The 13,916-nt window shown below is 50.7% G+C and overlaps 1 protein-coding gene across 1 annotated transcript in view; it reads right to left on the reverse strand.

Moving 5' to 3' along the window:
• Nucleotides 1-2,361: 2,361 nt before the first annotated feature.
• NMNAT2 (nicotinamide nucleotide adenylyltransferase 2) overlaps nt 2,362-13,916 on the reverse strand; it is a 112,255-nt gene continuing 100,700 nt past the window's right edge. Inside the window, exons 9-11 of the mRNA XM_037035132.1 lie at nt 6,957-7,058; nt 6,791-6,858; nt 2,362-6,121 (exon numbers count right to left, since the gene is read on the reverse strand). Coding sequence (XP_036891027.1) covers nt 6,019-6,121; nt 6,791-6,858; nt 6,957-7,058 — 273 coding nt within the window. The 3' untranslated portion in view covers nt 2,362-6,018. The remainder of the gene's footprint in view (nt 6,122-6,790; nt 6,859-6,956; nt 7,059-13,916) is intronic.

Raw genomic sequence — 13,916 nt, forward strand, 5'->3', positions numbered from 1 at the left:
GAGGAAAAGGGAGAGTGCAGCGTTAGTGATCCGCTGTCTGTCCCTGCTGAATGTACGGACGAGGGTGAGCTCCTGCCGGAGGGAGCTTCGCTGGTTCATTACCAAGGTGCCTGCCACCCTAAACGGATTCCTCAGTGGGACAGATTGCTAAGAAAGTCATAAGAATGTCTCCCCCCAGGGGAGAGAGGACAACAGAAGAGAAACTCCTGTGACTCCTTCGGTTTAGAAATGATTCCTTCATCTCCGAGGTTCTCAGACGTTGTCCCTAAGGACAGAGAAAGGGCATGCGGCTCACGGATAGCCTACTCGGGACCCAGCCTCTGCTGCCAGTCTTGAACTGACCCTGCCATGTGTAGAGAACCTTTCTCCCAGTTTGTCATCAGTATTTATATAATCTGTAATAAAAACGGTGTCGCACTTCTCTTCCGAGAGGTTTCTGACTAACTACGTCGATGGTGGGCGATTACGGACAGGATCCTCTACTGTGACTCATGGGGATTTCTGTGGGAAGACGGGGGTAGAAATGAAACTGTCCATAGACTAGGACCTCTTAGCAGATGCGTTTTTTTTGTTTTTTTTTTTAAATCTTATTCCAGGATGTGTTTTTCTTTCAGTATTTTTGTCAGGCAAGGGTAGGAAAATACTTGGTCATGTCCAATGTTTGGAACAAGCCTCAAGGACCAGGAATATGGTTATTGTGTCTTCTTTTAACATTTGCATGTTAAATGCAAGAAGCCAACTGTTTGGGCTTCTTGCTGTGGTCCAGTTTTCCCCTCCTGGAAAGCAGAAACTAGACGCCTTCCTCTGCTTTTGTGATACTATGGCCTACATGAAACGTCCTAGAAAATTCGAAGATCTACTTATGGGCCCACAAGGAAGAAATGTGTATGTATGGACATGTTAATTCACATTTAGAACATATATTCGATAAGCTCACAAAAGTTGGCATAGGAAAACAGTGTTTATGCCTTATTTTAAACAAGTTCTCATCATCATATACTTTCAGGACAGAGGCACGAGGGTCCAGCTTTGTGCCAGAATAGCATACATAAATACAAGGAATCAATTTACGAGGCGTATTGAGCATCCTGGACCAACAAACCCACACGGGTACACACAAAGCCTGCTAATCCCAGTTTTCAACAACAGCAAAAAAATACTAAGTACTAAAATGATTTATTTTTTTAAAAAAACCCCACCACGAATCTGACAAACAAGTCGCTAAGCCTTAAATGAGCTGGGCTCACAGGAAATTGCCATTTCACTTTCTGAATCACACCTGAAACGAGCTAGTGACAGTCGCCATTTAGACCTAAACCAACACATCGTGTACGTCACAACTAAAAATGACAAAAAAAAACTAAGAGTTACAGCAGGATTAAACAATTTAAATTTTTTTTGTTTTTTTTTTTACCTTGCCAAAATGATGTACAAGTTTCACAAACAGCCTTCCTTAAGATCTTTTATGCCAAAAAAGGTTATTCAGGTTTTTAATTTTCAGAAATATATTTTTTATCTTGTAAAGACCTAATTTCATTAAGGAGCTAACGCTAACCAATACCAGACTATGCAGATTAGGTAGAATCTAAGATTTGATATTTTTTAACAGAAAATGTAGGCACAATTCACCCACTTGCGAATGATTCTTCCCTACTCATGGTCCTTGGGTGTGTTGTATACACTTTCATACACGCACATACATGTCATCAGCTAAACCAGGCAGAAACCCTCCCGCTGTAAGAACTTTTTACAACTGTTGCCTCCGGTCTCATAGGCCTATGAAGAAAAAGAGTTTAATTCCACAACCCACAGAGAAAATTCTAGACCAGGACATGAGGCTCTGGTAGCATTGTATAATTTATTAACATAATTGTAACCTATTGCTGATAAAACTTTCGTCTGACTAGTCTAAGCAACAAAATTTTACTCAAAATATTTCACCGTGAAATGGCGGCGCAACTCGAATGTAGTTTTTATTTCATGAATTGGTCTCCGGAAAGCAAATCTTACTCTTAAAATGGCAGCTTGAGTGACCAAAAAGTGATTAAAAAAAAAAACTTTCCCCTCCCCACGCCAATCCTTGAGACTGCCCGGATCAGACTGAGTTCCAGACCCTGCGAGTGAGAGGGAGGAACAGGACTCAGCTCCTCCCTAATTGGATTCAGCCCTAATTGGAACAGGTTAACAGGACACTCCAAACTTTCCTGACAAAGAAACCACGGGAGGAGCGGAGTTTACCAAGCAGCCCTAGGAAGGTGCAGACTGGGCGAATTCCACAAAGCATCTTCACCATCATTTCCTCAACGCTACTTACTCCTCAAGTGTCCTAATTGGATGAGCTACAGACTGGTCCCTGTTTCCATCCCTTCCACCTCCTGGCCTTTCTGCAGTAGTCGTGGGAGAGATCCTGAGCTTTTCCTATCCTGCTGATTGACGTTTGCCTCACTCTTTTGGTGAATGAAACATAACATGCTTCTGTCTTAGTCCCCTAAAGAGTGTGAGTGTGTGTGTGTGTGTGTGTGTGGTTTGGATGAATAGATTTGGGCTGTTAAGATACACGTTTTTCCCTGTAATTCTCTGCCTTTTGCTATAGATTATTGATATTGATTACTGAGTCTCGCTTTCTACTTAAGTACAACAGCAAATTCGTTTATTCTTTTTGAGAAGCTGGAGCATGAGACCCGAGAATGTTGGGGGAAGGTAGGTCAAGCTGAGACAGGAAGAATGGTGTCTCTCGAAGCTCTAGCTCTGGGTATCAGGCACTTCAGTAAGACACTTCCCTCCCCCGTCCCTCTGTACATTCAAGGAAAATGAAAGCAAGAGAGGCTGCCTGGGGTTGGGGTGGCGTATGAGGTACCAGCTAGCAGCAGACTCCCCCTGAGGGTCATTCCTTGAAGAGACAGCCCTTGACACAGAGTTTCCCTCGGCCTGTTCTCCCTCACCTCAGCCACTTTCAGAAATATGGGAGGGACTATTTTTATTGGTAGACAGAAAACGTGACTCCACACCCCGCCTTGGTAGGATCCTTCCAGCCCAGGCATTTTCCATAATCCCTGAGCCAGGCCAGCCTTGGGTTGGACTTTGTAGGAAGGAGCAGGACCCAGAGTGGGGGCCAGGGCCTGGAGGCTAGTCTCTGGGCATCTGGGGCACTACTTCCAACCCTGAATCCTCTTTTTGGTGTTGTCACTGGCTGGGTCACAATGTCCTGCCCTGGACCGAGGGAGGAGTTCCAACCTCCCCCCAGCAAAGGAAGAATGGCCCAGGATGGGGAATAGGCAGTTCCACCCAGGAGGAGATTCACTTCACTTTGCCGTGTCTGAAAGGAAAGCTATTGTAACACGCTCCCTGCGATGTACCAAGAAATGCCCCGTTTCATTCCTAGAAATCTGCTTCCATGGCCCGTTTTTTCTCCTCAGCTCATCTCTCCCTTCCTCTGGGCCTCCCCAGCCCCACACTGAGTGCATGCGCAGCCCAGTTCTCCCATGGGCTGTGGGCTCAATGGGGCTTGACCACAGAGTCCAGCAGAGTAGCAGAGTGGACCGAAGACACCTTGTCTCTCTCAGATCTGCTCAGGTGGACCCTCCCGACAAACTCTACCCATGGGCTCCACCTCCCTGAGGCTACCATGCTCCCCCAGGGAGCCCCACGCCCAGTGCTCCTCTGTCTCTTCACCTGGACAAAGGCTCTCCTGTCCTTCTGCCTCCAACACTGGTCTCACTTTGAGCATTCTGGGTCTTTCTTAGCCTTCCACAAAGCAACCCTGTCTTGGATTCAGAGAGTCACTTTCTAGGATTTCCTCCAAGCTGCTAAGATTTCTCAACTTCTAAGGGAAACCTAGCTCCAGCCTTCCTCATCATCACATTTGTCCCCAGGTCGGCCATAGACAAAGCCATACATAGAAGGCACCTGGGTCAGACATACTTTGAGAGCAGGTAAAGCTGAGACGAGTCGAAACCACCTATTACCAGGTCGATATCACGGGAATTGGAGGGGCAGAAACCATGGGGTGTGATACTAAGGGTCAGGGAAACAGTGTCCTTTTGCTGGTCTCTAAACTTGCTGGGACTTGGGACCAGCCAGTTAATTCAGAGATTCTCCGCTCCCTCATCTTTTAAAGAAGAATGTTGAATCAACTAAGCTCTAAAGTTCTTTTCACTTATGAATCCATGATCCTTAGCCAAACACTGAGACACAAGACCAGAAGCTTCCTTCCTTCCTCTGCAGATTATTCCCATAATCCAAGTGGAATAGGACTCTCCCGGGTGCTACCCTTCCCGGGCTCTTCTCCTTCCTGGGGTTACTGAAGGATGTGGCAGATGTGAAGTGTGTGGTGAAGACTGTTGTTCCTGGCATTAGATCTCACCCAACCCCTCCCGGGCCATAGCGGGTACTAGATTTGGATAAAATTGCCCTGCTGTTCAGGGACCATTCCTCAAAGACACCTGCAAACCCATGAGGCAGAGGCTGGGTGAGACACAGAGCATGAGAATAATTTCCTTCTGGCTCTCCAAGTAGGACATGCGTGGGCCCTGAACGACCAGAACAGAACCTGTCAGTACTGTTTCCAGGGACAGTGAAGGCAGGTGGGAAATTAGGGAGAGAAGGGGGTGAAATTGCAGTGGTTCTCGAGGTCCCTCCCGACCTCCCAGCATCCCTCGCCATCTCCATTCTGGAAACTCACTCCGCTGCCAGGCAGGTCTCTTCAGGCAGTGGCCGGGGCTGCAGGGCCCAGCAGGAGATAAGACCAGCCTCGGAAACAAGGCCCAGGCCCTGCTGCTCCAGAAAGAACGGACCTCATGAGGGCACTGCCTGTGTCACCGCGGCTTGAGTGGGTGGGGATCATCAGTTTCAATCAGGGCAACAAATTGCTCTCTCCTACGTCATCCCGGACTCACCTTATGACACAGACAAGTCCCAACCAAACAGGCAACAAATAATTGCCATTAGCACAGATCTCTAGGGATGAGTGAATGCCTAGGGTGTTTGACTTCAGAAATGAGTGAATTATCAGGTCTTGCCCATGGGATTCCTCTCAAATGCAGGAATGTAGCTAAGTATGGCCTCCACCAGTTCAGACGGTGATCCGAGGGATCCCTGGCAATGCCTGGCTGGCAGGAAACCTACACTCTGCCATCAGTCACAGCCCACAGAAGTAGCTGGACAGATGCCACCAGGAAATGGAGATGGGCCGGCTCTGTGGGAGCCTAGGCCCAGAGCCTCAGAAAAAGAGTCTTCTGAAACCAAGGAAATGGACTCAAATTCTTCTAGGAAGCCCTACTGTTCCCAGACCTGCCTCCCCAGTTTCAGAAGGTGAAAGTCTCACACTTGACCCCAGGCTGCTGCTGCTGCTGTTAGAGGGAAGGTGAGGGGTCAGTAGGTAGGAGGGTGGAGGGAAAGTGGAGGTGGCTTGGCCTTCTTCACTGGCTGTGGCCCTCGCGCGCGTGCTGTGCTGAGGCTGGCCACGGTCTCCTATCACGGGGAAGTGACCCCACAGGACTGCATTGAGGCTACACACATAAAGAACTGCGGACACTGATTCCATCCAAGTTCTCTGAGGCGTGAACAACAACAATCAAAATCAAACGAAAGAAACAAAACACAGAAAAGAGAAAACAATAGCCCTTTGTGGTAAAGGGCATGCTGGGAAGGCAAGAGCCAGAGCCGCCTCCCCAGAGCATGCTGGGAGGATGGACACCAGAACCACTCCCTAGAGCATGCTGGGAGATGGACACCAGCACATCTCCAAGGACTGCACTTCCCCCCAAGTCCCACCCCTATTCCCTCACCCACCCCCAACCCAGAGACTAGAGGAAAGTTTGTCCAAAGATGACTGCGGAATAAAGGGACGCCGTGGTGCTCTTCGGGTCCCCACACTGTGGGGGGTGGGAGGGGGAAACAGTCAAGATGAGGAGATGGAGAAACAGAGAGGCAGAGAGAAACAGGGGACTGACAGAGACCGGAGGGGCCAGTGTGTTGGCGGAGGACAAGGGGAGAGTGGAGCGGAGGGCTGTGCAGCTGCTAGCCCGAGGCGTTGATGTACAGCTGGCTCTTGAGAATGTAGTCGATGACCGGCTGGGACAGGTAATCCACCACGTGGCCGTCTCCGTGCTGCAGGGCCAGCCTGGAGGAGAAGAGGCGGTAATCAGGCAAACAGCCTTCCCCGAGGCCAGGCAGGAGGACTGGTCTGCCCACTCTCTGGCAGGGCAAAGGCTTGCCCCCCCCCGCCCCCCCATCACCAGCCTTCACTTCGGCCAAGTGAGTGGAATCCCCAGCAGGAAACTCCCTCCTGCCCCCACCATTCCTTCTCCGTCCCGGTGACCCCATTTCCTCCCAGCTGCCCCTTCCTAGCTTGCCCTACCTTGGGCAAGCTAGTTAAGCCCATCTGGTCTTTAGTTCTCTCTCCAGGAGATGAGGGTGACAATGATCTCAGTGATTATGAGGATTAAATGATTCACTATGAAAAGCACGTAGAATAGCCTGAGCACACAGTATGCATTTTAATATTAGCTCTCTTATTTCATTTCTCTGCACCATGGTCTTGTGAAGATGAGTTTCATCGGGGCTCCTAGGATTCATCATTTCCTGTCTTTCCTCCAGGAGCCTGATAGAGAAGAAAGTGCCCTTCCCTGAGGCCCTTCTCACTGATGGGCGGGGTGGGGGGGCGGGGGGGATGGGGTGTGGAGCTGCAGAGGGAAGGCACCAATGGGTACAAAAGGGCCGCTGCTCTGTTTTGCTCTGGGCTTGGCCTGGCTGCTTCCCATTCTCCACTCCTATGACGAAGCAAACGTACCTGCTCTTGGTTGAGCTGACCACAGACATGGGGTGGTTGACGTCATCCTTCACCACCAGGATGTTGTTCTGGGGACAGAGGAGGGAGAGGAGGTTGCCAGCCTCCCAGGCTTCTCCGAGAGGGGCCACACCACAGAGCTACACCAGCTGGGAGAGGGAGAACTCACTTTGTATTTGCGGAGTACCGAGGAGTGATTCATGATTCGGTCTGTGTCGGCTGCGTCCCGGGGCACCACCACGATCCCAAAGTCCCCAACAATCACCTCCATCTGAAGAACACAGAGTGGTGGGGGGAGGGGCACCCTTTGTGAGATCATGGCTCCAACTTACTCAGCAACTGCTTAGCAGGGCGGAGCCTTCGTCCACGTGGAACCCCAAGCGTTAGCCTTACTGCCTTCTTTGTCTTACCCTTTAGGCCTGCGCGTGCCTTCTTAGCCCCGCGAGGCACGCGAGGCAACTCTTTCAAGTAACAACGCATAATAGTGTCAGTGGAATGAGTGAGAACTTCGCCTGGCACACAGAAGGTGCATGATAGATACTTCCAGACTGAATGAATAAACGTGCTTCTGCGTGTCCGCGCAAGCTCTCTCCTATTCCTGAGGCTCCTCTCGAGTCCACGATGCTGAAGAACAATGCGCCTGACACATAGTCCTTGCTGATGGACAGCCCGGGGATGACACAGATCCCGCTGGCCAGCAAGGAAAACCCCAGCCGGCTGGGCGGCTGCTGAGAGGGGCCAGAAGGTGCCCCTGCTCACCCACGTCCCAGCCACAGTGGGTCCCAGGGGCAGCGAAGAGTTTGAAATGCATCCGTGTGTGCAGAGGACGTGACAGGAGGAAGGTTATAGTGGGGACACTTCTGAGACAGCCTCTGATGGGAGCTTGTAACTTTTAAAATGTAACTTTTTAAAATTTAAAAACAGTAACTTTTAAAAATTCTTCCTGGTTATAGATATGATACAAGCTTGGGAAACTCAGGAAAAAAATCAATCAGAACCACACCACCCAGAGAATCACTAATACAACCGTAGTCTATTTCTGTCCAGTGTCTTCCTCTCTACAAAGAAGTGTCTATGGATTTTACACCCATATTTGGATGAAACTGAAAAATAAATCATTTTACCAGCATTTTTAATTTAAACATTACATTGTGAGCATTTTCGCACATCACTAAAATCATTCGAAAAGGTTAAGTTTTAGCCATCTGTGCATTTTATTGCCAGGCTATACGGTGATATCGAATGTTATGTTAAACCGATCTTGTATTATAGAAAGTGTGCAGGGACTTCTGGTTTTTTGCAGTTATACATGACACTTTGTTGAAGATCTTTATACATAAATCTTCTGCCCCATCTCTGATGGTTTCTCTAGGATAACAAGTAAACTAATTAGATGAAAGGATAGGACTTGAACATATTTCAAGCTCTTGAGACACGTTACCAAACTGCTTTCTGCAAACTCGTGCCAATTTTTATTTTCAAAGAGGCTGAGGCGGATGGCGTTTAGAGACTGAGATCCCGCCCGGGCACAGCACTCTTTAGATCTTGCCAATTAAAGATCCCCGATGGAGGGCGGGGAAAGGGAGGCGAGCTGCTTCTAGGCAGGACAGCTCATTGAGCAAGAAGACCTGGTCTGGCAGGAAGGGCCACAGGTTCCTCCTCATAATGCTCCAAACTAGAGAGACTTTACGAAGCACTGTAAGAGCTGCTCCTACAGAGGATTTCTGTGCCAGCGGAATCCCACGTCTGATTTCGCTGATTATGTTCGTACGCAAGCGCGTGAGCGCCTGCGTGCACACGCGAGCCCTTGAGCATTTCCAACTACTTTACCCTACTTCTGCCATTGCGTACCAGCGGAGCTAAAGTTGCGCCTGGAGCTCTGGTGTTGCTGAAATAAAAAGTCGGCTGGAGGTGCCCTTAGAGGGTAGCTGTGGAGAGAAGTTAAAGGCAAGTATGGAATATCAGGGCCCCCGAGGGATGGTGCCATTTGGAAAATTAGAGCCTTGCACCACAGGCTGCACTGATTGCTGGAGCTCAGATCCGATAATCTGGCCCGGAGCCCTTGTCCTATAAACCAGGAATGCTGGGGAGGGGCAGGGCAGGGCGTTGAGGGTAGAGCCAGCCCCTCCTGCCGCGGCTTTTAGAATGCTGCCCCCGGGGGCCCTGCTCAAAGGGTACTGAACTCACTGGCTCGAAGGCTCGGTTGCACCGTAGAATTGCTTTGGGCGCTTAAAAAAATTCCCAAAGTCCAGCTCACACCCAAGATCAATTCAATCAGAATCTCTGGGAATTGAACACAGGCATCAACAGGTTTTTTTTTTTTAACTTCCCAAGTGATTGCAATACGCAGCCAAGCTTGAGAACCAGTAATCTAAGTACTGAGTTCAAACTCCAGGGGAATTCGTAGGGTAGAGACAGAGGTAGGAAAGAGAAGACGGGAGAAGAGGGGCGAAGGGGAGCGGAGGGACTGGAGACGCGCAGGAGATCCCTCCGCGGCTCAGCCCCGTAGGTGTCTCAGGGTAGTGCTGTAGGTTGTGCAATGAGGGTCTGCCTTCCGCCGGATTCTGAGAACTTGATGGGTGCTTCCGATGTTACGCGGACGCGGAAAATCATGGGGCTACATAAAGAGAGCATTTTAGTTTAGAGCGTGGAAACAAGGGCTCAGAATGGCAGTCGGAACTCCGCATCCTCGGTGCATGGCCCTAGGGCGACATGCGGGCACCTGCAGCTTTCCCCTAAGGAACGAAGGATCTGAGCACCGCATCAATAACCGTGCCAGGCGGCTCACTGTGGGGTGGCAAGCAGACGCAGCCTTGCTGCTTGAGATGTTTTCCTTTTCCAGAAACCGGTGACAGGCAGACTTGCCCCAGTACGTCCATGAGCCCCCTGACCTTCTGACATTAATCAGCCAACCCCCCTGAAAATGTCTGCTCTAGAGCCTTCCATTTCAGTAAATGGCAACTCTTCTTACTATGGCTGAGGCCAAGCCTTGGCATGTTCCCCGAGTCCTCTCTTTCGCTCATATCCCACATTCGATCTACAAGGCAACTCAGTTGACGTGATTGCAAAACAAATCCAAGAATTGACTCCTTTTTAACCATTTCTTCACTTCCACCCTCGTCTAAGTTTCCTCTGACAGGTGGGATAAGGGCCCCCAAAGATATCCGGGTCCTAATCCCTGGAACGCGTGACTGTAAACCGTTGGGCAAAAGAAACCTTACGGGAGTGATTAAACTTAAGGACACGATCCGGAACAGTCTAGGGGGAGGGGCCTAATTCAATCACAAGTGCCCTTCCAAGAGGGAGGCAGAGGAGAGGAGATGATGCAAAGACCACAGAGAAAGATTTGCAGTTGCTACGCTGTTGGTCCTGAAAATAGGAAAAGGGGCCGTGAGCCAAGGAAAGCAAGCAATGCAGCTCCAGAAGCTGCAAACACAAGGAAGCAGATTCTCCTTGGAAGCTCTGGAGGGAGTACAGCGCGCCCCCCCTCCCCCCCCACCAATTTAGCTTTGGCCCAATGAACCTTATGCGGATGCCCAGCCTCCAGCATGTAAGAGAATGAATCTGTGTGGTTCGAGCCACCAACTTTGCAGCGACAGGTAACTAATTCACCTCCGTCATCTCTCACGTGGATTGCTCCTGTCTTCCTCTTGCCTTTCCAGTCTGTTCCCAACAGCCAGAATGATCGTGTTAACACAGAAGCCAAATGATGCGGCTCCTTAGTTCAAAACCCTTTACTTAAATGTCACCTTCTTAGCGAGACCTTCTGCCTTACCGCTGGAACTTGTATCCCTGTGCGCAGAGACCCACATGCTCCCCACGCCCTCGTAGCCCCTCCCCTCTTCTGGGCTTCACCTTCCTCCCAGCACGTATCTCCATCTGCCCCCATGTGTATTTTCTTTGTTTAACCTAGTTTTTTTTCTCTCTGCCTTCTCTATAGAAAAATGCCATGAGGGCAGGGATTTTCGTGAGTTGTTCCCTGCCGTGTCCCCAGGTGGAAAGGCCCTGGAGCATCCTGGAGGCTCACAGGTTCTGTTGAATGAGTGGATGCCTGCAGTGTTTTCTCTGGAAGCTTGCCTGAGGCGTTAGCTGATGAACCCTCCCTGTCTGTGGACGTGGAGGGAAGCCCACTGTGGGAGCTCTGGAGACGCAAGGAAGTGACCCTAACAGATGGACTGGGGGTTCCCAGACTCCATCTGATTGGTCAGCAGGATTACTGGGGAACTTTAAAAACAGCAACAGAGATGGATCCCCAGACCTCGCCCCAGGGATTTCGATACAACATGTCTACCACGGGCTGGGGCCTCTCTCCTCCCAAAGCTCCCTGATCCTTCTGCCCTGAGCCCACCTTGGGGAAGGTGTTGCTTTAAGGCACTCAGGCAAGCTGCCTAAACTGCCTATATTCTGGTTTGGCTTGGGATGAGGTTATCCATGGGAAGAGAACCTCTGGGGATTCCGGCAAACATGAGGTTACCCCCTATGCCCCAGGAAATGGGGGTGGTTAGGGTGGACACGGGGCCTCAGGAAATACAGGGTGGCTAGGGCTGTCTCTGCCTCTGGAGCCTGTGGGGGGTGGGGGGGTTGCCTGGCCCTGGGATGGAGCTGTTGTCTCAGCACCAGGGGTCTGGTGCCTCCTGTGTCTTCATAAGGGCTCTCTGTAGGCTTTGCCTTGGAGACGGGGAGGTGGGAGACCGAGTGACAGGTGGCTAAGCGGCTGATGCAGCAGCACTGTCCAGAGTGACAGGTCCCTCTCCTGGTAGTGACCAATGTGACCTCACACCGCCACACCACGGTGGGCAGGATCAGGGCGCCTTTCTCCCCTGCCCCCAGCACATGGTGGCCTCTCATGTTAGCTCCAGCCTGAGTCATGTCCCAGAGGTGAGGGACTGTGATAGCGGTCCTGTTCCCAAGCACAGTGTTCACTGTGCCTTTTCATCTTCTGGTCAGAGGTTCCCTGGGGAGGTGGGGGTGGGGATGGGGGAGCAGGTAGAAGGGGTGGGCTCTGCTTCCCCAAACTTGGGGAATCCGAGGGTGAAATAGGAGACGTGTTGAGTCCAGAAGCAGCTTGGCCTTGGGAGAGAGACCCAGGGGCAAATCTCTAGGAAGGAATGTGCCGTTCTCATCATCATCCTTTGACGATGGACCTGCTCCACTTCAGGACCTGCCCTGCTGGATTTCAGGGATGCTTCGGGTGGGAGGAGGCCCTGTGGTCTCAGCCAGGCACCTCTCCGGGACAGAGGGTTGAGCAGCACAGATGTGGCTTTATCACTTGGATCAGTCACTGACTGGTGGGAGACATTACACAGACGATTCTTNAGCACCAGGGGTCTGGTGCCTCCTGTGTCTTCATAAGGGCTCTCTGTAGGCTTTGCCTTGGAGACGGGGAGGTGGGAGACGGGTGGCTAAGCGGCTGATGCAGCAGCACTGTCCAGAGTGACAGGTCCCTCTCCTGGTAGTGACCAATGTGACCTCACACCGCCACACCGCGGTGGGCAGGATCGGGGCGCCTTCTCCCCTGCCCCCAGCACATGGTGGCCTCTCATGTTAGCTCCGGCCTGAGTCATGTCCCAGAGGTGAGGGACTGTGATATCGGTCCTGTTCCCAAGCACAGTGTTCACTGTGCCTTTTCATCTTCTGGTCAGAGGTTCCCTGGGGAGGTGGGGGTGGGGATGGGGGAGCAGGTAGAAGGGGTGGGCTCTGCTTCCCCAAACTTGGGGAATCCGAGGGTGAAATAGGAGACGTGTTGAGTCCAGAAGCAGCTTGGCCTTGGGAGAGAGACCCAGGGGCAAATCTCTAGGAAGGAATGTGCCGTTCTCATCATCATCCTTTGACGATGGACCTGCTCCACTTCAGGACCTGCCCTGCTGGATTTCAGGGATGCTTCGGGTGGGAGGAGGCCCTGTGGTCTCAGCCAGGCACCTCTCCGGGACAGAGGGTTGAGCAGCACAGATGTGGCTTTATCACTTGGATCAGTCACTGACTGGTGGGAGACATTACACAGACGATTCTTTCGGCTGCATTGCTCTGAAGGATAAGCAGGTTACTATTAAGTGGCGAATATCTTATGGGCAACTGTCAAAAGTTACCCACAAGCCACATCTCACGGTGGAGGCAAACGGTCTTACGGGCTGAACACCTCCAACCAAGCTATTCCCGGGAACCTGGTCATTCTTTCATTCAACAAATTTTCGGTGAGTGTGTCTGGCGCACTGGGCATTACGCTGCTGTGGCCGGAGAAGGCGGTACATGTACTGGGCTCACAGAGCTTCCTATTTAGTAGGGGTGGACTGTGAACAAATAAATATGTAGATAAGAGAACATCAGGTGGAACTAAATACATCACTGACTATTGTGAGGAAGGGAGACATTTTCTTCTGTCATTCTGGGTTCTTTTTGCTGGTCTAGTCATTAAACCCACATAAGACAGACTGACGAGAGAAAATAAGCAAACTGAACTACGGACTCATGTATGGGAACCCCACATACAAGAGAGGTTCTGGACAGAGAGGCAAGATGAGGTATCCATGGCATTCTGAGCTAAGGATGAGGTCAGGCGCCTTGGGGCTCGGAGAGGAAGACGTTCATTCACAGAACAACAACGCAGATGTTCAGTAATTAAGTGTTTGCTCTGCCCTATAGACAGGTATTAAAAAGTTATTTTTGGTAATAACTCTTCTTATGGGCCAGGCCCCAACTTTAAATAGTCCTAGGGGAGTGTTTCTTGCAAGCCCATGGTGTCTTAATTGCCTTCACCTCAAAACAGCACATGCCAAAGTAGCACATCTTAGGAGGGCTATTCTGAGCATTCAATGTATAACAAAAGGACTTTTAAGCTGAAGCCTAAATGACTAGGGATTCCCGGACGAAGAGTATTCCCAGTAAAGCCACAGCGAGTGCAAAGGCCCTGGGGTGAGAAGAACTGTTCAAGTAGAGAAACCAGGTGGAGCTGGAGCCCAGAGAGGAGGCAGCAGAAGTAGACGAGGACCACATCACGATGAAGAAGGGGTTCCATTCCGATTCCAAACAGAAACCATTAGTGTGTTTCCACAGAGGCCTCGACTTGCCTTAGCAACAGAATCCAATTCACACTGCCTCACCCAGGAAAGCCTGACTGGTAAGACCCTCTGCA

The sequence above is a fragment of the Sturnira hondurensis genome, unplaced genomic scaffold (genome assembly GCF_014824575.4).
Source record: "Sturnira hondurensis isolate 20B ecotype Veracruz unplaced genomic scaffold, ASM1482457v3 Scaffold0022215, whole genome shotgun sequence".
Taxonomy (NCBI): domain Eukaryota; kingdom Metazoa; phylum Chordata; class Mammalia; order Chiroptera; family Phyllostomidae; genus Sturnira; species Sturnira hondurensis.